Below are 27,872 nucleotides of genomic sequence, written 5' to 3' on the forward strand. Positions count from 1 at the left end.
CTCATCAATACACTGTACTGGTAATGATGAGGTTATCTAGTTTGGTAATGAAATGTCTGCAAGAACACATCCAAGCTCAGAGAGCACCAAGGAATCCAGATGATGGTTTGCTGGCACAGAAAAAAATGGGAAATGTGAGAATGAATGACAAAATAAGAAGATAGCAAGATCATGAAGAGATTATGTTCAAGTCTCACAACAGATAAGGTTTCTAGATGAGTTCAGTCAACAGTCTAAACTTAGCTGAAATAGCAAATTCAGAGTGTTAGGCGATATTTTCTTAAGCACATTATGTGAATGGGTCTCTAACAGCAAAACATAATATAATTTATTACATTGCAGATTATGGGAACATTTAATTATATTTTGTTATTTAAAGTTTTAAGTATTAGTATATTAGGAGAGTCATCATTATGTTGTCTTCAAGTAACAAAGATGCTGTGTATCTGTGACTTTGCTTCCTCCATCTCATATGTGGCAATATTGATAATGGCTATGCTGAATTTATTCCAATATTTGGCCAGGTGATATACTCAGCAGAATAAGAAAATCAGCTATATAATACAAAACAATTGTGGTGATGGATGAGTCCATCATAGTGACCCCATATATTCAATATTTGTGTGTGCTTCTTACTATTATGAGGTGTGTTTTTTCTTCTTTTACACCCCAAGTTCCGCCACAATTTCTTCTACATTTTTTCAACCAGGTTTTCATTTTTCAGTGTTATGTACTTTATCCCATCTTCAGACAAATTCCATGCTGAAATATTTCCTATATCTGTACTCTTTTTCTCTCTTTCCCTCTCTTTTCTGTATGTGCCTATTATGCACTCTCTGTTTTTTCCCTATTTATTTATTTTCTGTCCAGCTAAACTTATGAACGCCTATGTGACTCTTGCAAATGGGGGGCCCTACTCTCACCCCACAGGTGAAATTGTGGTTAACGTGGAGCCAGAGGTTCCCATCAAGAAGATGGAGACTATGGTGAAGTTGGAAGCGGTAAGAGGGATCAAGGATGAGTTACAGAAGTCCCAAAGGGTTTGATGCATGGCACCCAAAAGACTGAATCTCTGATCAGTCTTTCATTCAAGTACTGAATTCTGGGTTTGCTCCTTTCCATCTGTATTTTGCCTTTTTCCTCTTCTGCTCATGTCCTTCTGGGGAAATTACTGTGGGTAATTTACAGCTCAGTTTACACTCAGCAAACTCCCAGAAACTATGGCCGGGTCTGTCCATGTGTTGTGAGAGTAAGAAGTTTTTATAATGTCTACTGACTACTACTGGTAGTTGATATTCATGGATGTGCTCTGCCTTCTGCTTATCTATTCTACATGGGGCTTCCCTTGGGATGCGCCCGAAGACTGCAGCTAGTCCAGAACGCAGCCGCGCGGGTAGTCATGGGGAGTACTAGGTACTCCCACGTAACACCTCTCCTGCGCGAGCTGCACTGGCTACCTGTGGTCTTTCGGGTGCGTTTCAAGGTTCTGATCACCATCTTTAAAGCACTCCATGGCATAGGGCCTAGTTACCTGCGGGATCGCATCCTCCCACATACATCCCTGCGGCCAATCCGCTCTCACAGGGAGGGCCTTCTCCTGGTGCCGTCCACGAGGCAATGCCAACGGGCGACACCAAGGAGTAGGGCCTTCTCTGTGATGGGCCCAACCCTCTGGAATGACCTCCCCCCCGATATTAGAACCACTACTGACCTCCGCTCCTTCCGACAGAAACTGAAGACACACCTGTTCCAACTGGCTGGTTTGGCATAATTTTAACGTCTACCTCCTGGCATACACATTCTTACTGGTTTTTAGAGGGATACTGTTTTAAATTTAACTTGATATTTTAAACTTTTGTATTGATTTATTTATTAGCTGTACAGTTTGGCATATTTTACCCTCCTCTTATACATGTATTTATATAGTTATTTCTACGTTTTAATCTGTTGTATTTTAATACGGACTGTACACCGCCCCGAGTCCCTTTCGGGAGAGGGGGCGGTATATAAACGCTAATAATAAATAAATAAATAAATAAATAAACTGCATGTTGTAGATCAGGGGTCTCAAGACTTGTAGACTTCAATACCCAGAATTCCTCAGCCAGCCATGCTATATGTCTTAAAGTTGCCAAGTTTGGAGAGCCCCATTGTAAACCACTTCTGTATTTTTCTTCATGAGCTACTGGGTCTGGTCTTTTGGTTTACTTAAAATGATTTAGAGCAGTGGTTCCCAACGTGGGGCCCACACTCCACAGGGGGGGCAATTTGAACCTTGTTTAAACCAAGTTAATAGGCTTCCTCCACGTGAGTAGAGTTCACTTTTGCGTAAAGTAAGAATTGTATGTCACGGTGGTGGTGGGGCATCAGGATTTTAAGGATGCTTAGGTGGGACATGGCCAAAAAAAGTTGAGAACCACTAATTTAGAGGCTTTAGTTGATTTGTGTGTCACAGTGATGTGTCTGCTATAGTGATGCCTTGTGGTTGTGATAATCTGTTGATAGTTTCTGAGATAGTTTTGATGTATGTAGGTTATCCCTTTTGTTGCTTGCATTGGTTGTGTAGTGGTTTGAGGGTCAAGCACTTTTTGATAAAGAGGTGTGGATATCCATTTAGTTGGAAGATGTTGTATAGTTGGTCTGTTGTTGTTGTTTTTTCCTGGTGTTCTGGGTTCCTATGACATCTTTGTACTTATCTGAACACTGTCTTCTCCAGCTCCTGTTACAGAAAGCTGGATTGTTATTTTGGTAATGGAGTACCTGGTTAGTATGGATTGTTTTTCAATAGGTTCACATTTGTAATCTGCCATCATTTCCTCTGCTGATAGGAATATCCAGGAAGTGTAGTACCATAGTTTGTTTTCTTCTTCCCTTGTGAATTTTATTCCCTTGAAAATGTAGGTTTTTTTTTCTATAGTTCCTCCTTTTTATTATGAGGGTGTTGTCCGCATACTGGATCCATCTTGCTGCTGTTTCTGAGTCCCAAGAGTGGTGATCTCATGAGTTTTCCTCTGATTTGTTGATATATTGATTTATCAGTTGTGTTTTTTGTTTGCTTATACTCTTAAGCAAGGGTACCTTTTTGATATGGAGAGCAGTTCTGGCCCTTATGAAGTCTTGGGGGAGTTACAGAAATAGGCAAAGATACTGCATACAAACCACACCCTTTCTTTCACATAGATGGCACACTATACAATACAATACAATACAATACAATAGTAGAGTTGGAAGGGACCTTGGAGGTCTTCTAGTCCAACCCCCTGCCTAGGCAGGAAACCCTATATTGCTTCAGACAAATGGCTATCCAACATCTTAAAGACTTCCAGTGTTGGGGCATTCACAATTTCTGGAGGCAAGCTGTTCCACTGATTAATTGTTCTAACTGTCAGGAAATTTCTCCTCAGTTCTAAGTTGCTTCTCTCCTTGATTAGTTTCCACCCATTGCTTCTTGTTCTACCCTCAGGTGCCTTGGAGAATAGTTTGACTCCCTCTTCTTTGTGGCAACCTCTGAGATATTGGAACAATGCTATCATGTCTCCCCTAGTCCTTCTTTCTCTTAAGCTAAACATACCTGGTTCCTGCAACCGTTCTTCATATGTTTTAGTCTCCAGTCCCCTAATCATCTTTGTTGCTCTTCTCTGCACTCTTTCTAGAGTCTCCACATCTTTCTAGAGTCTTTCTAGAGTCTCTTTCTAGAGTCTCTTTCACATCTTTCTAGAGTCTCCACATCTTTTTTACATCGTGGCGACCAGAACTGAATGCAGTATTCCAAGTGTGGCCTTACCAAGGCATTATAAAGTGGTATTAACACTTCACGTGCTCTTGATTCTATCCCTCTGTTGATGCAGCCTAGGACTATATACTTAGACTTCCTGGGAAACAATACATGATTGAAGTCTGCCTCCCCCCCCCCCCCCGCCCAACACATTCGTAAGTGATCCTTAAGTTTTTCCTGCCTATATTTTTTAATGGAAGAAAACAATGTCCTTATGAAAAACTGTTGGGTAGCAGAGGTTTTAACCTGTTCCTTTTCCATTTCTCTTGTTTTTTTTAACCTGTGAGTAGTTCGTTCCCCCTATCAGAATATGCCATGTGCATTTTCTGCATTTGACAATCTGCCCAAAACTCAATGAAGCATGATGCTTTTTGCATGTGACAATTGGGAAAAAATGACAAATAAGAATTCGGTCTCATACTCAAATGCACAGGGCACACTTTCCATATGATAAGGTATCTGAGAAAGAAACAAAAGTACCTCTCCTCATAGCAACAATTTTTGAAAAGGCAGTAAATTTAACTTCCAGGCAAGCAATGGTCTTCTTGTTTTTTTAATGTCAAAGTGATATTTCCACACATGAACTTAACCTCATCTCCACATCTGCACTTCGCTCCACCCCTCACTTATTGGGAAGTGGGGGTTAATTAAAAAACACAGTTCAATCAGGGAACATCACAACGCTCAAAACAACATGGAACAAAATGTTCAGACCAAATTTCAAAACACAAAGATTTTTATTTAGAGCTTTGAACACTTGAACCCGCTATTTTGAACTCAGAACTGTTACCAGATGTGCTCCAGAAGCTTGACTCAATAATATCTCTAAATATACTCTATATCCACCACAGACCAAAAGGTGTATCCAGTAATGACACATAAAATGTTCCAACTCCACTAAAATATGTTTAATAATAAACCCCATTTATATTTAGTATGTACAATTTGGGATTGAGGGGTGGTGTTTTTGTTTTAGCTTTAATACGAATCACAAAAGGAAATATATAATTAATATTAATTATCTTAGTTGGGAAAATTAGCAATCAGTTTCCAAATACATCAACGCGTCAACAGAAGGATAGTATCAAGACCATGTGAAGAATTAGTACTTCTTCATACTGCTTTGGTAAGACCACACTAGGAATGCTGCATCCAGTTTTGGTTGCCACCATATAAAAAAGATGTTGTGCTCTTGAAAGAGTGTATGAAAGATCGACAAAGATGTTTAGGGGACTGGAGACCCAAACATATAAAGAATGGTTGCAGGAATTGGGTATATCTAGATCAGGGCTGTCAAACTCGCATCCCGCGAGCTGGATGTCTCATACACTGGCCACGCCCATGCTCAATTTAGCAAAGGCAGAAAACATTCCTATACATTATGTGACACCGCCATGACGACACGGCTTTGACTGCCCTGATCTAGGGATGACATGATAGCAGTGCTCCAATACAATACAATACAATAGTAGAGTTGGAAGGGACCTTGGAGTTCTTCTAGTCCAACCCCCTGCCTAGGCAGGAAACCCTATACCGTTTCAGACAAATGGCTATCCAACATCTTCTTAAAGACTTCCAGTGTTGGGGCATTCACAACTTCTGGAGACAAGCTGTTCCACTGATTAATTGTTCTAACTGTCAGGAAATTTCTCCTCAGTTCTAAGTTGCTTCTCTCCTTGATTAGTTTCCACCCATTGCTTCTTGTTCTACCCTCAGGTGCTTTGGAGAATAGTTTGACTCCCTCTTCTTTGTGGCAACCCCTGAGATATTGGAACACTGCTATCATGTCTCCCCTAGTCCTTCTTTGCATTAAACTAGACAAACCCAGTTCCTGCAACCGTTCTTCATATGTTTTAGTCTCCAGTCCCCTAATCATCTTTGTTGCTCTTCTCTGCATTCTTTCTAGAGTCTCCACATCTTTTTTACATCGTAGCGACCAGAACTGAATGCAATATTCCAAGTGTGGCCTTACCTTACCAATATTTAAGAGGCTGCCACAAAGAAGAGAGCATCACGCTGTTCAAAGCATCTGATGGCAAGACAAGAAGTAATGGATGGAAGCTTAGCAAAGAGAGATCCAACCTAGAACTAAGGAGAAATTTCCTGACAGTTAGAACTGTCAGTGGAACAGCTTGCCTCCAGAAGTTGTAGATGCTCCATCATTTGAGGTTTTCAAGAAGAGTTTGGACAACCATTTCTCTGAAATGGTATAAGGTCTCCTTGAGGGTTGGCCTTGAAGATTTCCAGGGTCCCTTTCAACTTTGTTATTCTATAATTCTGTAAAAGCAGTGCTGGGAATAAAAGGATTTGTGGAGATTCCAGGTAGTCTTGTTTACCTGGTAGCTGAAAATGAGGCAAAAGTGGGGGCTTAAAACTTTCGTGCTGCATAGACTCTAGTCAGAGGAATATATGGGGAAAAAACTAGTTGGTTTGTTGCATTCAGTTAAAGGGCAGAATACAAATGCATAATCATGTCTGGGTACTGGACTGAAAGTGTGGAAAGCTTCATTTCAGAGAAGAAATCTGGAAAGACAGGTAAAGCATTCAGAAGATTGCCTTTGTACAACTCCATTAATCTATCTCAAGATTAATTGAAGAAAGGCAGACTGGGTCTGATCCACAAGACAAAAAGCATTTTAATTATTATATTTATTATTATATTTAATGCTTCTAGACCGCCCCCTCTCCCGAAAGGGACTCGGGGCGGTGTACAGTTCATACAAAATATAACAGGATACAATAAAAATTAAATATGTACAGTTGACAGTGACATGGAGGAGGTTAAAATGCAATTAAAAGAACTGTACAAAGCTAATATAAATATAAGTTTAAACCCCTAAAACAGATACAGTAAATTAAAAAACCCCTAAAATAACCAGATATAATACATTTGCCAGGAGGGACAGTTGTAATTATGCCAGGCCTGCTAATCAGAACAGGTGGGTCTTCAATTTTTGCCGGAAGAATTATAGAATTATAATTATAGTGTCAACGAAACTTTGAGACCCAATTCCTGCGCCACTCTGTCTGAAAAAATTTAGATTGTTCTGAATGTGCCTTGAAGCATAGCAAATTCTTTTTAATGGATGGGAGCAAATGATTTCCTCTCTGAGTTTTTCTCCTTTTTGCTATTCAAGTCAGGGACTCAAAACCATCGGCTTTCTGAGCAAGTAGTAACTGATATGCCAGCCATCAAAGGAGCTCCCTAGCCAGGAAAAATCTATATGCATATAGAAATAAATGCATAATGAATGGCTGTGTATGGAACATCTACCTGTCTAGGGAAAGAAAGAAAAAAACAGGACCAGCAAGCACGATTGAAAATCCTGGTTTTGGAGTGCAGGTTGGATAAGCCCATTGTCTCAGCAGCCTCTTTGCAAGCATTCCCACAATATGTTCTCAAAATGATAAATGTGTTTATCGGGCAAAAAAAATTGGACTTCTTCCCCTTCATTGATTTATGACACTTTGGCTTCTCCAAAGGTTTTTTTTTTTTAATCGGTTATCTGGACATGAATTATGTTTAAAGAATTTTTATCACCCTTGGAAATGCCTGATCTTCCTGGTTACCTATCAGTAAAGAGGCTCATATTTTTTAAACAAATGTAGTGCATGAAATGGGTGCGGGGGGGGGGGGCATTTTATTCTGGTATTTAGGGAAGGGTGTGTATTCTGTTAGTCCTGACATATTTAGTATGACAAATAGATCATCACCGCCTGCTTTCCTAGTTTATGATTTCCTTTACCAGGGGAACTTTTTTTTTCTTTTTCACTTTCGTGAACATTAAATCTTCTGGCAAGACTTTTGTGTGATACAGATCTTCCCAGAATGACCTTTGACTTCTATATTACCCCTTGGGAGCCTTCTCCTAAGTCATACTGGGAAGAGTCCTTGCTTCGTGCTTTTCAAATCGAACATTTTGGCAAGCATTGAAACAGTACATACTTTCAAAATGAATGTCTTCCTGAAAGAGTGTTTTGGAGTTTGGCATGTTTTGCCCAGTGGATGGTGAACAGCTGGATGACAAGAAAAAAATTGAGGGGTGGGAGAGAGGCAGGATACCTTTCCCCAACCAGGAGCCCTGCAGATGTCTTGAAGCCAGAACTCAAGAGAATTCCTAGTCACTGTAAGAAGGATTGCTATTGTTCCACAAAACATCTGAAGGGCATCGGGTGGAGAAGACCATTCAAGGGACCTGAAGAGCAAGTGGTAAAAAGTTTCAGAGAATCTGTGGTCCAGTGTTTGCCTATAGCTGCTACAAAAGAATTGTGAATTGATGATTCTACATAAAGCATAAAAATAAAATCAATTTGCCATTAGCTATTCTGCATGTATGAATTAGAGACCTAGCAAATCAAATCTGGACAGAACAGCACCCTAAGCTTCTTCATCCACCTGTAACATTCCTTCCATTGATTTGGGTTGTGTGTTACCTTCCTTTTTTGTTTGGTATCAGATACGTGCTTGACTTCCTCCGTTGCTCAAAGATGCTGTGAGGAACATGTCCAAGTAGGTGCTCTGCAGACAGGAAGAACTCTCCTTCAAAGTATTAACTCTCCCTTGTTTTTCCCCCATTCCTTTCTCTGGTGACAGAATTCTGATGCTGTTGTGAAGGTGGACGTGGTAAGTGACAGCTGTGCTTCTATGGGTCCTACTAAAATATCTTCTCTGGCATCTGGAAACAAGTTACAGTAACATTATCTTCTTAAATTCAGGGAGTAAGCTGAAATTGCTCCCTTTTTGGAAGGCCTATACATAATGAGAATAGACTGGTGAATATTTGAGACTGATAGATACTCACTATTTTTCCTAAAGATTTGGGGAAAGTTTCTGCCCAAGGTCCTTTGTTCTTACACACACACACAGACAGACACACACAAACACACCTCAAATTGATAGCTATTGTGCAGTGCAAATACACACATAAACGCACGCACAAACACGAACAAACAGAGAGATTTGGAATTCTCAACTTATGTCATAAACTGCAGCTTGAGTGTAATGAAAAAATGTTGGGGAGATACAGATACAGATAGAAAAAAACACAAATATAAAAATGAGTTTGGGCTATGGCAGCAGGTACAACAATAAATTAGTCAAAAATAAACTGATTTATTGCAGTGTCTGCTGCCAGGCCTAAATTCATTTTTAGATGTAGTTTTGCATCTATATGTATACTACTATATATGTGTGTGTATGCATATGTACACATATATGATTATGTATATATGTGCATGTGTATAATTTTTAATTAAATATTTTTGCAAAGTATGATGAACATGAACAAATTGAAAAGAAAGAAAAAGATAAAGCTAAACAGGATGAAAACAGTAGAAATTGAGAAAGAAAAAAAGAAATACTTAAATAAATAACTTCCAATCTTCCTTACCAACATACTTAATGCCCTTTTCCTCTTCAAAATTACATAATATAATTCCCTTCTCCCCATATACAGATCTTTTCAATCAGTACATTCACCATTTATCCATTTTCTGAAAAAGTCTACCCCAAATTTATTGACTGAGTCACACAAATTGCCTAACCTAGTTAATCAATTAATCAATTTTCTGGATTTGCAGAATACATTGATCCACTCAAAAAAATAAATTAGTTCTTAGCATATTCTGAGGCCAGAGAGGCTGTAATTTCTGTTTGGAGAAGGTGCAGAAGTTCCATAAAATACATATGTTGGGTGAATTACAGCTAGCAATAGCAAACAGACTTATATACCGCTTCACAGTGCTTTACAGCCCTCTCTAAGCAGTTAAAGACTCTGCTTATTGCCCCCAACAATCTGGGTCCTTATTTTACCCACCTCAAAAGAATGGAAGTATGAGTCAACCTTGAGCCTGGTGAGATTCAATCTGCCAAATTTCAGGCAGCTGGCAGTCAGCAGAAGTAGCCTGTAGTACTGCTTTCTAACCACTGTGCCATGGTGACTCCTACAGTATAATCTTCCTATTTTACAAACAGAAAATTAAGGATGTACAAAACGCTGCTGCTGGGGACTTCCAAAAAGGCACCAGCAATGCTACTTGTGACTGACAGACCAAAGTTGTCCAGCTATTATATAGGGCACTGTTTCTCACCTCAGCCATTTAAGATGTATGGACTTCAAGTCCCAGAATTCCTCAGCTAGTGTTGAGAAACATAGGTATACATGTATAAAAATTAAACTGTCAGGATTTTTCTGCATTGATTTAACGTGTCTCTCTAGAGTCTTTGGCAGAACTTTATTTTCCATTTCATAACTATGTCACTTCTTTTCCACCATCCTACAGACAGAAGAAGAGAAGGAGAAAAAGAAGAAGAAGAAGAAAGGAAATGCAGAAGAAGCTGAGGATGAGGAGCCGGATGAGAGCATGCTGGACTGGTGGTCCAAGTATTTTGCTTCCATTGAAACTATGAAGGTGGGCAACTCACTGGCAAGCAGGACAGATGCTCAGAAGGGTCTCATTTAGTTTATGGCAGGGGTGTCCAAACTTGGCAACTTTAAGACTTGTGGACTTCAACTCCCAGCCAGGCTGGGGAATTCTGGGAGTTGAAGTCCACAAGTCCACAAGTCTTAAAGTTGCCAAGTTTGGACACCCCTGGTTTATGGGCTACGGGCCCTGAACTCTTTTAGATATCAGAGAAAGAAGATCTCAGAAGTATCTAGTAATTCACCTGGCAATATTATCCTGCTGAGATGAAAGACTATGTGAGATCCAGTCTCACATTTCATTCTTCACTGACAAAACATACAAATAATGTTTTATTTATTTTGTTTATATAACATATAAAAAATGAATTTCCATCAAACTGTGTGATCTGGGTACAGGTGTTTTTAAGCGGTCATAATCCACATATTTGCTATAGTATTCATCACAATAATTTTGATAATAATAATATAATAATAATAACACTTAACAGTATCTTCTTCCGACAATGCTAACTTAACATTTCCTCTTTTTATTTCTCCTGCTTCTTAACCTATGTTTCTTTAAATTTATAGTTTTTATTGAGCTTTTAACAAAACAAAACATAAAAACCACATTCTATATCCATTCTTAAGACATCAGTATATCCCATTTTGTTTATCGTCATACATACTTTCCATTCGTTTTACATTGGCTAGTTCCTTTTTGCATTTATAATTCCTATAAACTAATATTACATGTATATAAATTCTACTTTCATTCAATATTTCTGTTCTCTAGCCAATAATACCATTTATCCCATACTGTATGGTATTCTTTTCCTTCTTTATCTTGCAGTTTGAAAGTTAATTTGACCATTTCCGTGCAGACCATTACTTTTAAAATTATCATGTGACAAAACATACAAATTAATCCAACTCCGTATTCCTGATTATGAGATATATTTGGCCTTTCCAAATTTCTAAACATAGGTGTCTCCAGGACTGGGGATGGCATGATTTTTGTCATGCCACAGGAAGTATTGCCTTTGAATTCACCTTTGTCTGTATTTCTGTAGTCTGATAAATGATTACCGCCCATGTGTTGAAAGAAAAATTGTGCTATATTTAACCACCCCATTGGCTAACCTTCGTTTTTATAGTTACTTCGGCAGCAAGAGGCAGCTGCAGCAGAAGCTGAGGAGAAAGAAGAGATGGACACCAATGGTGGGTTTTAAATTTTTTTAGAATCTCTTCTGTAGGTGTGGCCTGCTTTGTGGGAGCGGCTTGCTGGCCATGTGACTGGGTGAGAGTGGCTTCCCAGCCATGTGACTGGGTGGGCATGGCCAACTTGTAAAATGTGGTGAAACTCACTTAACAACGCTCTTGTTTAGCAACCAAAATGTTGGCTCAGAAACTCTGGCATTTGAAGCACGCAACTCTAAAAGTTGTCAAGTTACAAGACCCTTACATCTGTAACCCTTTAGAAAAAAAAACCCAGGGGTTTTCAAACTTGACAGCTTTAAGACTTGTGGACTTCAACTCCCAGAATTCCTCCTCTCGCTCTTCATCTTGATGATGTGCGGACTGGCGGGGGGGTGATGGAGCTGGAACTGGTTCTAAACGGCATTGTAGATTTGTGGAACCTCTTCTATAGAAGAGGTTAGAACTAGCAGGAACCCACCCCTGATGGACACCACTGAAGGTAAATCTTTGAAAAGTAGGAAGACAAAAGAAACAGGAGAGGAGAGCTTCTGATTCTTCCCTTACAAAGAAAACTCTAACAATAAACAGGAAAAACATTCTTTTCACTGCAGCTTTTTAATAAGGAAGCATTTCGCCTGTTGATTGATTGTCTATTACAGAACAATTAAAGACATAGCAATATCTAGCAAGTCCCTATATTGAGAAGAGTATATGGTGCTAAAGTAAGCACACAAGAAACTGTACTGAAGGACAATATCCTTATGGGGATATATAAAAATTTCTTCTCAGGAGTATATGGGAGCTCATGGGAGTTTATAGAATAAGGTAAAGGTAAAGGTTCCCCTTGCACATATGTGCTAGTTGTTTCTGACTCTAGAGGGTGGTGCTCACTTCTGTTTCAAAGCTGAAGAGCCAGCACTGTACGAAGATGTCTCCGTGGTCATGTGGCCCAGCATGACTAAATGCCGAAGGTGCACAGAACGCTTTACCTTCCCACCAAAGGTGGTTCCTATTTTTCTATTTGCATTTTTGTGTGCTTTTGAACTGCTAGGTTGGCAGAAGCTGGGACAAGTAACGGGAGCTCACTCTGCTATGCGGTGCTAGGGATTTGAACCACTGAACCTGCTGACCTTTCTAATCGACAAGCTCAGCATCTTAGCCACTGAGCCACCGTGTCCCTGTTTATAGAATAATACTACTTAAATTAGTAGGAAATATGAAAAAGTATCCTCCCCCCCCATATAACAGCCATACCTTTTCATAACAGCCATTTGCCATTCCAAATTTCCCTCTTAATCTGTTTTTGTGGCCAAAACCTGGCTCTCTAAAGTAACCAGATCACTTTGAAGATTGTGCTTAACACTATCAATAGCACTTAGACATATACTGCTTCATAGTGCTTTCCAGCCCCCTCTAAGCAGTTTACAGAGTCAGCCTCTTGCCCCACCCCCAACAATCTGGCTCTTCATTTTACCCACCTCGGAAGGATGGAAGGCTGAAGTTCTCCAAGCCATAACATTAGCTAAGGGTTCTCCCGAACCTGGGCGAACCCATAGCAGCCTACCCCTGTTTTAAGGTATGGTCAGTAAAGAGAAGCAATCTAGTTTACTAGGCCACAGGTTTCTGATTATTCTTCCCCCCGTCCCCTCCCGTTGTCACTTGTTACAGAGTGCCATGGGATAATTGTGTTGTGTGTAAGTAGAACAACAGCTGATGGTGCCAACACCTTGATCTCTTCTCTTGATTTGGTTCTAATTCTTGCATTTTCTACCTCTGTTAACCCATTCACTTCAACTCAATTATTTATTTAGGATACATATCAGTTCAGGTAATGAAATGTCTGTCCAATAAGAAACCACAGGGCCCCAAGAATCCACTGAATATTCATAACCAGCACAAGGTGATTGCTTGCATGATTATTTCAGGGCTGGAAGCTAGATCAGTATTGCAAACTCTACTTTTTACTAGTTAACCTTTCTGTCAGCTTTCATGCATGCCATTGGCTGATTTTTGCTTTTTATCTCATGCCTTCCCCACCACAAACTTCTTATTCTTGCCATCCATATCTGCTGCTCTTCTCTGGGAGCTCAGAAATGAGACTTGATGACTCTCCTATGAAAGGCTCAAAAGCCCAAGGAAAGACCAAAGACAAGGTCAAATTATCCAAAGAGGACAAGAAGAAAAAACAGCAGCAGCCCCAACCTGATGCCCCTGAAAAGAAGAACAAGCAGAAGATCGACGAGATGAAGGTGAGCTGTTCCCATTCCTAATCCCAATTAAATGAAAAGCATTTTATCCAATTGTAATGTTTTAATGCTTTGTATTTTTAGTCCTTTTTTTTCCTGGTGGAGTCCCTTTGAACTGAAGGGGAACTCTACAAGAATCCAAAATGAAGCATCGTTCAGAATTCAGCTCGTGTGTTCTAGGAGATGCCAGTTTCCCAAATGAAATCCAGCATCCATTACTGCCAATCCAAATAATTAACAATTAGCAGGCAAGCTTTCCATTATTCTAAGTGTGCCGAAATGTAGTAGTGCATGCATAATGGATAGGCAACTCTTATCGTGGACTTTATCAGTGGTCCTTTGATAGCCGCTTTGCTCTATAAAGAGCATGCCTGTCATGCTACACCATCACCAAAGGGAGCAGGGTCAGAATTTACGCCACGTGGTTTGCAGAATGTTATTAAGTATAAAGTGGAGTGCTTTAAGATGTCCATGATATTCCACTTGTAGGACTGGCCAGCCCTAATGGGCATTCTGAAGGATTGAAAATCCTTATCTCTTTTCATCTCCAGAGAGTTGAGAAAGAGAAGTCCTTGGTGCTCTCTGTGCTTGGTTGTTTACTTGCAGATGTTTCATTATCCAAAAGTGGTAACATCATCAGTGCCAGTGACATGCATGGCTAGTCACTAGCACTGATGATGTTACTAATTTTGAGTAATGAAACATCGGCAAGAAAACAACCAAACTCAGAGAGCATCAAGAACCCTTCATTTCAACCCTGAGCTACAAATACTCTCCTTTATTAGTTGAGAAAGACCCTCTTCTGAAATCCTATAGACTTGCTATGACTCAGTGCAGCCAGCACTGAGCTAAGTGGCTCAGGAGAAGGAATTTCCCATAAACTTCCTTCAGGCATCATTCAGCAATGCAATATTGGGAACCTCTGAGCCACTCATTGCTGCTTATATTTCTGCCTATCTTTTTGAATTCCAGATTACATGGCCATGTTCTTAAAATGAAAACAGTACATGACTTGGTGTTATTAGAATTACTGCACTCAAAAGTACCATCAACAACATTGACAAGGATAAAAATATAATCAAACAATGCAAGTTAATTTTTGTCCTAAAATGGCAAAATAAAAGAAAATATTATGTAATATTTCCTTGGGATACTTAGTTTTGAGAGGCTAAGAGACAACATATTTTTTTCTTTGAATGTCCTCTTGGAACAAGATATTTTAAAACAGATAAAACTGCCATTAAGTAGAGAGAGGAGTCTTCTAGTAAATATACCATTCCACAGACAGAAATTCTGAAGCAAAAGAATGTCAACCTAACCTCCCAGCTATCTCAGTTCTGGGGAGATTTCAACCATATACAAAATTGGTTGCAGTTCCTTTTTTTTTTTTTAACAAAGTTTTATTGTTTTTTTTTTAAATTTACAAGGGAAAAGGTAGTGGGAAAAGTATACAAATTTTGGCAGTTGCAAAGTGTGGTAGGCGCCCCCTCCCTCCAAACTCATAGTATACATCTGGGTAAAAGTCATTAATACATAGTCATATATAGTCAGCATATTAATTCTGTTGGTACTTTCAATCAATTTAATACATAGTAGTATATAGTCCACGTGTTAATTCCATTGGTACTTTCGATCAGTTTATGTCAAAAAGATTTTCTTATTCATTTTTGTGACCTGAGCTTTCTTGGTATTGCCCCATCTCCCCCCGCCAGCAGAGCTCCGGCCACTCCCGTGTCCTGCATATCTGTTGTAGGATCTTCTGTTTTTTCTAGGTGTGTTTTATTTTTTTCCATAAAGGCCTGTGCCTCTATGGATGTGTTGATTCTAATTCTTGTCTCCTCCCAGAATATTAACATACCTTCAGGCATCAACCATCTGAACCACACCCCCTTCTGGTATAATTTATTCGCTAATTGCGAATAATTTTTCCTTTTTTCCCTAACTTTCTTGGGGATCTGCTTCAGAATGGTTATTTCCCTATCATGGTATGTCAGGGCTTGCCCCCTTTGTGCACCCAGAATTTCGTCTCTTGTGCTTTTCCTAAGAGATTTAATATGTACCTCCCTGGGTACGTTGTGTGTTCTGGCATAGGCTGAGTTCACTCTATAAACCAGGTCTATCTCCCATTCCATCTGTTGTTTTTCTTTATGGATATATTCAGCCAAAATATTTATCATGATGTCCCTTATGTTTTCATCATCTGCTTCCATCACATTTTGAAATCTAAGATAAAAGGACATTCTCTCAAATTCTATTTTCATTTGTTGGGTATCAAGTTCTTTGTTTCCCTTCTGCACCGCCTCCACCCCCTCCCTCATCTCATCCGCCCCACCCTCCAAAAGGTCCAGTCTCTGTGAGTTCTTATAAATTTGGGCTTGATTCTCTTTAATTTCTTCTTTCATTTCCTTTAATTGTTTCTTAATTTCCTCTTGTCCCTGTAAAAGTTGCTGGAGCATTTGTTGCAAATCCATCTCTGTACTTTTAGGTTGCATCAGGTCTGTTATCTTTGATTGTGTAGCAGGGCTGGAAGTTGCTGATGTCGGGGCAGAGGTAGCAAAGCCAGGCTTTCCAGGAGGTGGTCTTTTAGGAGACATTGTTTATAGAATAAAGAGCTCAGTCAGTGTAGAGAATGGACAGTTAGAGCGGCAGAGCAGCCAGATGAGTCCAGGAGGCAGAGGGTCCAGGCAGGAGAGAATTTCTCTAATCAGCCTGGCAGTAGAGTAAAGTTTTTCACTCCAGGGAGTTCAAAGAGTAGCAATCCACAAGAGGTTTATCTGAGTAGCACGGAGACAAAGACCGGAAGCCTGAATTTTTAAAGGTGGTGTCAGGTTTCACAGTTCATGAAGACAACGGAAGTGTGCCATCTTGCCCTGCCAGCTTCAGGTTTAGAGGCATAACAAAGTTTTCAAAGTTCCCAAAGTTTTCAGATCATCAGTATATTATGGGGTTAAGTTCAAAGAAAGTCACTTTAAGCAAGGGTGTGGCATCATTGGTTGGCTCTCCCCCCTCCTCCTTCCCCTGGGGCTGAGAGCAAAATTGTTCCAAGCCGCCTGTCTGAGGGGGGGGGAAATCCCCCTCCCTCCAGCTGCGCCTCCCACGTTAGCCGAAAGAAAAAGTCTTAAACTGCTGAAAAGTTCTTCAATTCAATAAAGGGAGTGGAGGGGGGGTATGCGCCTCACTGCACTGCCGCTGCTTCCTTCTGCTTGTTCATTCTCCGCACAGCATTCAGCGAAGATGCCCACGCGTCCTCCGATCTGCTCCCCGGTGCCTTGGGCGAAGCGGGGGACCTCCCGCTGGCCGCCGCCGATCCAGGGATCCCCCGCGATGCCGCCCCTCTGGCAGGACGCCTCTGCGGGGCGTCCTGTGCCCCCCAAGGAGTGGGGAAGCCCACCGAGGAGCCGGAGCGAGCAAACACTTGCTTGTCGCTGGTGGCCGCCGGAACCGGAAGTCGGTTGCAGTTCCTTTTGTTCATCCATTTCTTCACTTCCTTTCAGGCTTCTTTTCCAGATGTTCTGACAGGTCATGCTGGTTGAAGATGACAACAATTATACTCAATTCATCTAAAGGCTACCAAATTGAATATAGAGTGTCAGTGTACCTCTACTGCAATGATTAAATATGCTGACCTCATTTTAAAAACTTTTCACATTCTTTGCTTCATTATTATTTTATTTTGTTTACGAGGAAGTGTGTTTCTGCAAAATAACACATACACACACACATCCCTGCAGTATCACAGTGGAATTCTGTATTGTGTATGTGCTGTTCATCAATGATGAGAATGGGGGGGGGGGGGGAGAAGATACAAATGGAACGAAATAAAACTTGTGGCAACAATTATATTTTGCAATGTCATTGTCAGCGTTCCAAATATCATGCAGAATTAAATCAGAGTCCAAGGCAGAGCTATCCTTAAAATTCCAATTTAATAAGACAGACATGTTGGCACATCTGTGGAATCCCAAATCTAAAAGCTTCCTGGGATTCCACCCAGTTGAAAGTTCATGATCTTATCCCCACACCCATAAATCCATCACATGGTCCAATCTTCTTCTTCCATGCTGGCATCTCCACCCAGCTGGTTCCGGTCAGGTGCAGAGGTGCGGAGAGAAAAGATGACCTTGGGCTTCTAGAAAGGAATGACAACAACACATTCCACAATTCTACTCCTTTCTATTCCCCCTCCCAATACTACACTAATGAAACAGCATAATGAAATAATAGAGAGTGTGGCAGGCCAAAGATCCTAAAAAGGAATATAACTGCAGGCCTGACAGTCATAAATGATGATAAAAATAGTTATGACTTTCAGACCGGTGAGAAAACTGGGGGGAAAAATGGGGAAAAGAGATCTCATCAATTGGGTGGTTCCGTTCTTGCATATTATTGTTTGCTTACAGATGTTTTACATTTTTTTTTAGTAAAAAGGATCAAGGACCACATTTTGAAGCTGACATGATGCATGTCTGCACATCATGCCTCCTGCATCAGCAAAACATTTTGACCAATAAGTACTGTTACTTCTAAATAAGTCAAAATATGTGATCATAATAGCCTCAGGCCCAAATTATGTTATTTGCTCCATACTATCTTAGGTGTATCCCAAAGAACTGGAGACAGAGTTTGATAATTTTGAGGACTGGCTGCATACTTTTAACCTCCTTCGTGGGAAGATTGGAGATGATGATGACAATTCTGCAGATGAAGATCGCATTGTGGGAAGATTCAAAGTGAGCGTGAAATTCCACTTACTTAATTCCAATTCTGCTCATCCTGGTAGACTAAGTGGCTAGCCAGAGAGGCAAAGAAAGGATCTGATTTCACTCTTTTGACTGGAACAGAGAATGTGTTCCATTAAAGTGGTCTTGTTTTAAAAGAAAAACAAATGGGGATTTAGCAAGATTAATGGAATGAGTGAAAAGACAGATAGATAAATCAGGGATGTTGATCCAAATTAAAGATGAAAACAGGTCTTTCAAATGTTAATTCTTCTCTGATATATATACGGTTCATCCCTTCTTCCATTTGCTTTGGGTGGAGAAAAGTGTGATTTCCCTTGTCTACACTAGGGGAAAAAAGGCCAATGAAAGAATTGCTTGGAATTGCTCTAATCCTTCTCAGCACCCCCATCAGTCACACATGCATCAGAGCATTTGCAGTTTGCAAGAACAAAATAGGCACTATGTGCTCATTGTCAACGACGCCAGTTCAGCACTAAGAAATTTTTTTTCACTAACTTTGCTGAGTAGGTAAATATTTTGTCACCATTCCAACAGCTGAAAAAATAACATCTACTTAAATATAGCTCTCTTGTGGAAATTGTAAGTTTTTTGTAAATTACTTATTTATTACATTTTATCTTTTTTTTAAGTTTAAAATATTCCCAAGTGGGGTGTAATTCCATTAGAGCCACAAAAAACTTTGATTCCGCTATATTGTTTAAACTTTAAAGTGTCAGAACACACTGGTGCTGTTGTGTTACAGGCCTGGTGCTGTTGCCAGAAGTTGGGAAAAGAGAACTTCGTAACTTCTTGCCTTCTTTGCCAAAAACCTAGATGGACTTTTAATTGGGCTAAAATTATGTCTTCTCCTTCCCAGGGGTCCCTGTGTGTTTATAAAGTGCCTCTTCCTGATGATATCACCAAGGAGGCTGGCTATGACCCTACTTTTGGCATGTTCCAAGGAATTCCAAACAATGATCCCATCAACGTGTTGGTCCGGGTCTACATTGTGAGGGTGAGAACAAGTGAGATACATCTTTCAAGGCCATTTTGTTCTCATATCAATTCCAGCTCTGAGCACTTTTCCTCTTCTGGAGATTTGGACTTCCATGCGTTATCTAGAAATGCTCAGGCTTGGTTTGCTCTTTGCTATTGAGTACTGACTCCCCAGATTTTAGGAATAATGATTTGTTGCTATGCCCTCCCCTGAATAATTAGAAACAGATTTTATAAGCTAGGGGTGGGTGGAGAGCTGGTAAGCAGAAGAAGGAAATTAAGAAAAAGACCCTCAGATAGTGCTATTCACCTTAGGAGTAATAAATGTATGCTATTAGGAGTAATAATTCAGTGGTGGGGTCCGGATCCCGTCGCAACTAGTATGCTGCGAAGGGGCCGTACCTCCCAGAACCCACCACTGTAATAATTGTATGCTATTTTGCTGGCCCATATACACATGTTTGTTCTCTCAGTGGGGTTCACATGCTAGCTGGTTATTGGGCCAGCTAAAGAGAGGAACATTCTGATTGGTGGCAAAATTTTGAAGTTCCAGTTCTAGAGCAGATGTGCCTAAAGTCTCGTATGTTTGACTGCTAAGGATTTTCCTTTCCCAGCACTCACTTTTTCTAGGCCTCTGTCTCCTAACTTCTATACTTTTTGAGAGACTCAAAATACTCCCTCAAACTGGCTAGCCAAAGAGGTAGAAGAACTCCTTGTTGTCCCTATCAGAACTGCTTTGTCCACTTAACACTTGGTTTAATTTCTAGATCACCCCAAAGCCAAACTGATGTGTAGTGAGTGAAAATGTATTTATTAAAGCAATAACATGAAAATCAGGAGCAGCAATTATCATGAAGAATGAAAACAGCATAAAATCACAATAAAAAACAGCAGTAAAACAATTAGGTTTTGAAAACACTAAATGTAATATGTTTGAGAGACTAAAAATTGTATTTTCGTAACACTAAAAGTACTAGGTGAAACTTTCTGGGAAAAGTTCCTTTAGAGAGTCTAAAGGAACTTTCCCCAGAAAGTTTCACCTAGGTTCCTCACATTTTTCCGCTCATCGACCCCCTCATGAAGTTTCAGATTGTTCATCAATCCACAAACATTTATTGTATGAATATAATTAAGTACTTATTTAATAAATACTACAAATAATAACAACAGTAATGGATAATACCATCAACCCTTGAGGAGTGACATTGTTCACTTTGGGGAGTTCTGCCTTACAGGACAACCACTGAAAAGTCTTTTTCTCTTGATTGTTGATTGACTTCCCTTCCAGGCTACTGATTTGCATCCTGCTGACATCAATGGCAAAGCTGACCCTTATGTTGTCATCAAACTGGGAAAGACAGATATCAAAGACAAGGAGAATTACATCTCTAAACAGCTGAACCCAGTCTTTGGAAAGTAAGAGTGAACCTGGTGAACCAGAATGAGTGTTAAATACTACAGGATTACATGGAAGCCAGTTAAGGCATTTAGATGTTATTTGTGCACATAAAAAAAAAAAAAAGATGCTACCACGAAAAATAGGAGCACATATGCAATGGCATATAATGGGTTTAATTAATTAACTTTAGTGCAGCCCTGAATTCTCCAAGTTTCATTTTTAGTTCTACATTTTTTTGCTCATTTTAGCCATAAACATACCTCAGGAACAAATTTTCTTCAAAATAGCCAAAGGATGCCTTTTAGGTTTCTGCATAAGACTCTCCATTTCATGGAAAAGTTGATCCCAATTGCTGTTGTTCCTGTTTCCTCCCATATAGATCCTTTGATATTGAGGCTACGTTCCCTATGGAATCCATGTTGACGGTGGCTATTTATGATTGGGACTTGGTGGGCTCGGATGATCTGATTGGTGAGACAAAGATAGATCTGGAGAACCGATATTACAGCAAGCATAGAGCAACATGTGGCATTTCTTGGAACTATGCTCTGTAAGAATTGTTAACCTTCTCATTATTTTAAAATGTTAAAATAATAATGTTAAAATAATGTTCTAACGATACCCCCAAAAGCCAGCCTTTTCTCACTCAAATTATAGATTTTACCTTTTAATAAGAAAATACCTAACTCTTTGGAAAGATATAAATCACATCTCTGACTTTCAAGCCTGCCTGTGTCTTAGGAAATCTTACCGATCTGACTGTACCATATGAGTTTGAGTATTTTAAGAAACAAACATATAACATTTTTAGGAATAAAGGGAGTTCTTTTCATCAAGTCATACTGTTGGCCATATTAATCCAACACTGACTATTCATGATAGATAGAAGGGCCAGAATTTGTCTAAAATCTAATAGGATTTTGGTGCATATGGCCTAATACAACAGATAAAACACTGGCTTTCCATGTTGGAGGCATTAGGTCAGTGGTGGGTTGCAAATATTTTTACTATCGGTTCAGGCACACTCACGCTCAATGCTTCTTCTGCCACCACTACTACTGGTTCAGCTGAACCGGGAGCAACCCACCACTGCATTAACTGTATCCCCTTTGTCTATCGTGTGTAGTCAGCTGAGGTAAGTAGTGTTCAGCTGCAAGCAAGAATATACAGATATAGCCCACCTGTTTAAGATGAGGTCTTGGCAGGGATGAAATCCAGCAGGTTCTGTCAGGTTCTTGAGAACCGGTAGGGAAAAGTTTGAGTAGTTCAGAGAGCCAGCAAATGCCACCTATGGCTGGCCCCAGAGTGGAGTGGGAATAGAGATTTTGCAGTATCAATGCCCTGCCATAGCCACCAAACCACGGCCACCAAGCCACACCACACCCACCAAGCCACACCCATAGAACCGGTAGTAAGAAAAAATTTAATTTCACCACTGGGTCTTGATCTCATTTGTATATCAAGAAATACTTCTAGGGTCATAAATAACTCTTCCACATTAATACAATCTTATTAAAATAGCATCCTGATTTCAAAAGAGCGTCTGTTAAAGGCGGGATTACAAATTTACAGACCTGAGGACTTGATCTGACAACCTTTCTCTCCACAGACATGGATATAATATGTGGAGAGACCCCCAAAAGCCTACCCAAATCCTATCCAAGCTTTGTAAAGAAGGAAAAACTGATGGTCCCCACTATGGCCCCGGAGGCAGAGTGAAGGTGACCAATCGAGTCTTCACCGGCACCACTGAAGTAGAGGATGAAAATGGTAAGTGCTGAAAATCAAGGCACTTCAATGATGTATGAGTTTATGAAGCATAACCTTGTATTATTTTATAACTAACTTGTGGTATTATACTCTAAAAATATTGCCTTTAGAAGTAGACATAGAATTCAGAATCCTGAGAATCAAAGGTTTATCTTCCAAAAATCAAAAACCTCACTCTCATGCCTGTAAAGATGGATTTGGAAATGTCCACAATTATTAGAGAAATGATAAGTTGAGAGTGAGAGCATGCGGTAGTTTCAGTTATGAAGGAAAGAGAGATCCAGGCAACTGTCTGTTACTCACTTTATCTTCTTTCTCCTCTGGTGATTAATAAATAAAATTAAGTTATTCAATATACCAGCAACATTACACTAACTTATTTAATTTTCAGAAGATGCATGTGAAAACTTTCCATTAATCTTAACCCAAAATTTGGATTAATTTCATTCTACTTGAACCCCATTATTCAAATACAGTTTTGCTAATATAATCCTTTATTGTGGTATATGTTTAATTGTGTTTGGCTTTCATGGGGTGGTTTGGTTTTTGAACTTGTACCTTGCCCAGCATCTATATGGATGAGGAAGGCATAAATAAATAACAAGACCAACCTTGGTTACATTCTTTCATTGCCTCCGAGTCTTTGATGTCTTCTCCATGCTTGCAGGTCAGAAAAAGCAGACTGATGAGCATCTGGCACTGACTGTGTTGCACCACTGGGAGGAAATCCCCCGTGTGGGCTGCAAATTAGTGCCTGAGCATGTGGAAACAAGGCCATTGCTGAACCCAGACAAGCCAGGCATTGAGCAGGTACTTTAGCAATATTATTGTCCCCACATACACTGTTCGGTTGGCCCTAGCACCTCAATTGTATCTGCATTCTGCTATAACTTCTGTTTGTGTCTTATACTCTTTCTTGTAAAGGCTAAGCATTGCACTGAAGAAGACCCTTTTGGCGTAAACCTATGACATTTCTTAATGCCTGTGAGTCTGATCACTTCACTGTTGACACAGTCCTAAGATGTTGTGATGCTCAACATTTAAAGGGAGTTTCTAAAAACTCTTTGGAAAGAGTTTACCATTATAAACTTTTCTGAGTAGAAGTCCACACTGGTTGTAGAGGAGTCCTTTCTTTTTCTTTTTTCATTTGTAAATGAAATGTATTGAGTCCATATTAGGAACAGATCCAGGGACGTGCGGTCAGGGGAGGCAGGGGAGGCAGAGCCTCACCGCTCTCATCATGAAAATAAATAAAAAGGGAAAAAGCGCTGAGGAGCCTTCTGCACACGTGGTCTGAAGATGGGACCACGTGTGCAGGAGGCTCCTCTAGCCTCAGCCTCCCTTCTACGCACGTGGTCCCATTCCCCGCCTTCCTGAGTCAACATGAAGGGGACCGCAGAGCATGAGCCGTGGTCCCGCAGAGCGCGCTCCGTGGTCCCCTTCATGTTGACTTGGGAGTCAGGAAGGAGGGTAATGGGACTACGTGTGCAGGAGGCTGAGGCAGCTTCAGCCTCCTGCACACGTGGTCCCATTCCCCGCTTTCCTGAGTCAACATGAAGGGGACCGCGGCTCGCGCTGATGACGTCACCAGCCTCACCAGCCATAAACCTCACCACACGTCACTGAACAGATCCATTAAAACTGTCTCCTTTGACGGGTTTTGGAGTTGGTCCCAACGTAAGCCTGAACCTAGGAGGAGAGGTACGGTCCTTTTAGATTTAAATGGGAGCAGTTCTTCATCCTGCATAGCTAACACATTAGAGAAGCTTTATGCAAAGCTTGGATAGGAGTTGAAGTTACTCACTTTCAGAGCTGTCTTAAGGTGCACTACAATCACCTTTTGGATGGCATAGTTCTTAATAGCTTTTTCCTTAGAGATACAAAGGACATCATTCTGTAGGCTGGAAATGTCTTCAGTCCTTCTTGGCACAGCTACTATACCTTCTTGTTCTTTTCATTTTGATGCTGAGAAGTAAACGAGCTTAGTAACCCTTTAGAGTCTGGGTGTCGTGGTGTCACATAGCTGTCATGTGACATTTCACGATGCTTTCCCCATTCGTGGAGCTGGGGTGGGCGTGGCCCGCGTGTGTTGCATCCAGCCTTCGGGCTGCCAATTTGACACCCCTGGTTTAAAGAAACAGTTTTCTCAGTGTTAATCAGTTGGGTAGAAGGAGTGTCCACTGTTTAGCTCATTAGGGTACTAATATGTCAACTGTTCAGTGGCAAGAAGGTGGGAATTAGGAGTGTGAACTTGGTTACTGGTAACAAGTTTCTCCGAAAGAACACATGTGTTCCATGAGCCACTAGTTGATTGAATAGATTGGTGAATTACTTATTAGAGCCTCTATGTTCTGAAACGATGCATCTCTGAATGCTAATTGCTGGGCCCAGAAAGCAATAAAGGAGGGATGTTTCCTTTGAATTCAGCTTATGTACTGTCCCACTGTTCTTAATTCAAAATGAATCACCTGGCTAACCGCATGTTTATAAAATATTGGGATGAATAGAGGTTTATAATAGATATGATCAGGGCCGGATTTAGATGAAAAGAGGCCCCAGGCTATTCCACTTATGGGGCCCTTTCACCTCCCATTTTTAAGTTTGTAAATTACATGAGAGATAATAAAATACATCATTACTGTGATATATATCAATATATTAAATGAAACATGTTGTAATTGATACTAACCTTTATAAAAAATGTGGCACGGATAATAAATAAAAATAAAAGGCCCCTCTTGATCTGAAGCCTAGTTAGCCTATAGGAAAATCCGGCCCTGGATATGATAAAGAAAGAAGCAGTGGAGCCTGAAAATGGAATCCAGTGGTAAGAAGTTAAACTTGGGGGCATCAGGAACCAATAACTGGGTCTTTCCAATGTTGCAGGGACGGCTGGAGTTATGGGTGGACATGTTCCCGATGGACATGCCGGCACCAGGCCCTGCCATTGACATCTCACCAAGGAAGCCAAAGAAGTAATGCCTAGTTTGGGTGAGGGGGGTGGGATTCTACTTGGAAAGTCCTAAGGTTGATGGGGTCAGTGCATGCTGGAAAAACGAAGACATCTTCCAGGTGGAAAAGGATGAGTAACGTAGGACTGGAACTGAGAAATAGGAGAGAGAGAGAGGAGATAATTAATTATCAATGTTTTTGTATATAATTGAATGGATGGGGGAAAATACGTTTATAGCATTTTTAAAAACCGATTCTGCACGAATCAGTTGGATGCATCTGGGAAAAGATGCATTTCCCAGGAAAGGATGAATTTGGTTTAAGGAATTGCCACACATGTAAGAATCCCTGCCTATAATTCAGGGGTGTCCAAACTTGGCAACTTTAAGACTTGTGGACTTCAACTTCCAGAATTCCCCAGCCAGCATGGCTGGCTGGAGAATTCTGGGAGTTGAAGTCCACAAGTCTTAAAGTTGCCAAGTTTGGACACCCCTGCTATAACTCAAAGCACTGCTTTGAATTCAGCTGTGAGGTCCTGCACAGTCTCTGGAGGTGACTTTTCTGATGGAACAAGACAGATTAATTGTCATGCTTCACATGTATGATTTCAGCCTTTTCTACTATCCATTAAAGTGGCTCCAATGTTTGTTCAAACTTCCTCCTGAGCCAGAAAAAAAAGAATTTAATGCTTTCATGAATCCTTTAAGGCAACTCTTAAGTAGCCACAATTTTATTTCACTTGATGCAGAAAGCTAAACATGGTCACTGATTCATGAATTGCAAATGAATAAACAATTTATTCTAAATGTTTTAGAATATGTGTGTTTACTCACACACACACACACACACACACAGAGAGAGAGAGAGAGAGAGAGAGAGAGAGAGAGAGAGAGAGAGAGAGAGAGAGAGATCATTATTACTAAAATATGAGAAAGGTAAGATGATCACGTACTCCTATATCTTTCTGACAGTCTCATCTTAGATTGTTACATGAAAGTTACCTCTGAACAGATTAATAAGGAAGCAGTGTAAGTAAGAATGACTTTTTCTCCCAGATGCCCACCTTAAACTTCAGTGGGAAATTACACTGTTTTGGAACAACATCTCAAAAACAAAACAGATTGGGTCAAGGCATGGGACTTTGAACCTTGCCTTGTTAAAGGCTGGGTTATGGACATAATAAATAGGATGTCATTTAGTCCCCCACCCTATTCTGACTAATGCAAGCTTATTTAATAGCAAACACTCTATGTTGCCAAACATATACTGGCCAGTCCTTAGTCACTAAAAGCAAAGGAATTCTGCTGTCTCTTTGGAGAAGCAGGGGGCGAACATCACTTTGAATTTGAAGAGTCCCATGGATACTTTTCAACTCCAGTTATAAGTCCAAAACAACTGAAGAGGAAACTAATCAAGCCCAAGATGTAATGTTCTTGTTCAAGCAGCTCAAATCTTCCTGGGTGGGGGTGGATGTCTTAAACGTATATGCACATTATTTTTATTGGCACCCTTATGCCCTCAAGATCCACCTCCATCCTTCCTCTCACCCCTCTCTCCCTTCCTTCCTCCTTGTCAGATATGAACTTAGAGTAATAATCTGGAACACTGATGAGGTAGTCCTGGAGGATGATGATTACTTCACTGGCGAGAAATCCAGTGACATTTTTGTCCGGGGGTATGTACATGCGGCCCCTCAAGGCCAGCTGGGTATTCTGTGTGTGAGCTTTCTGTGCTTTTGGTGCCGCTTGGCTCTCAGGTCTCTGCAGAAAATGGCTGATTGTTTCCTAGGCAAAGCATCTGCTCTGTGCAGGCAGTAGTAATGGATACTTTGCTTCCTGCCCCTTTCTTCTGTCCTGTGTTGTTCTTGTTCTTGTGTGCCACTGTCTGCTGTGCGTGATAGCTAGGTGTGAGCTTTTGGCAATTCCTGAGAACATCAGTGAGGTTATCCTGAAGGTGATGAAGTCATGTCATGGTAAGGAGTTATTGACCAAGACTTACTACTCAGCCCATCCAAGAGGCAGAACTATTTGAGCAAGAGAAAGCATCGAGATGTTTATTTTTGATCTTTTGTAATTCCTCCATTCCACCACCATTTACATCTGCCTAGTGTATCTTCCTAGTTTTCCATAAAGAATTCCATAAAGCTCCATCAGCTCTACCAATACTTTTCCATAAAGTAGGGAAGTACAAATATTGGTAGAGCCAAAGAACTGCTTTCAAAGCAATTTCCCCTAGCAAAATAAAGTCTGTGGTGAACTAGGAGCATTCTGGACCATCTAAAGGTATTTTTTGCTGTTTTGATTTATTTTGTTTCCCATCTATTAATAGTCTCTTTACAAAGTATCATTTCATATGTCCAACTACATTATGTGCACACTTAAAAACGTGAACAAGTGTTGGAAAATCTGT

At 40.4% G+C, this 27,872-nt stretch overlaps 1 protein-coding gene across 1 annotated transcript in view; it reads left to right on the plus strand.

The window, feature by feature from the left end:
* The window catches only part of OTOF (otoferlin), a gene marked incomplete at its 5' end in the record, with an annotated part of 209,536 nt that overhangs the window by 171,690 nt on the left and 9,974 nt on the right, over positions 1–27,872 (plus strand). Inside the window, 13 exons of the mRNA XM_081944293.1 lie at positions 871–1,001; positions 8,370–8,399; positions 10,058–10,186; positions 11,337–11,400; positions 13,471–13,628; positions 18,221–18,355; positions 19,224–19,361; positions 20,631–20,758; positions 21,121–21,291; positions 22,351–22,511; positions 23,179–23,321; positions 25,398–25,486; positions 27,040–27,138. Of these exons, the coding sequence (XP_081800419.1) occupies positions 871–1,001; positions 8,370–8,399; positions 10,058–10,186; positions 11,337–11,400; positions 13,471–13,628; positions 18,221–18,355; positions 19,224–19,361; positions 20,631–20,758; positions 21,121–21,291; positions 22,351–22,511; positions 23,179–23,321; positions 25,398–25,486; positions 27,040–27,138 (1,576 nt within the window). The remainder of the gene's footprint in view (positions 1–870; positions 1,002–8,369; positions 8,400–10,057; positions 10,187–11,336; positions 11,401–13,470; positions 13,629–18,220; positions 18,356–19,223; positions 19,362–20,630; positions 20,759–21,120; positions 21,292–22,350; positions 22,512–23,178; positions 23,322–25,397; positions 25,487–27,039; positions 27,139–27,872) is intronic.

The sequence above is a fragment of the Natrix helvetica genome (assembly GCF_964273705.1).
Source record: "Natrix helvetica genome assembly, chromosome: 2".
NCBI lineage: Eukaryota > Metazoa > Chordata > Lepidosauria > Squamata > Natricidae > Natrix > Natrix helvetica.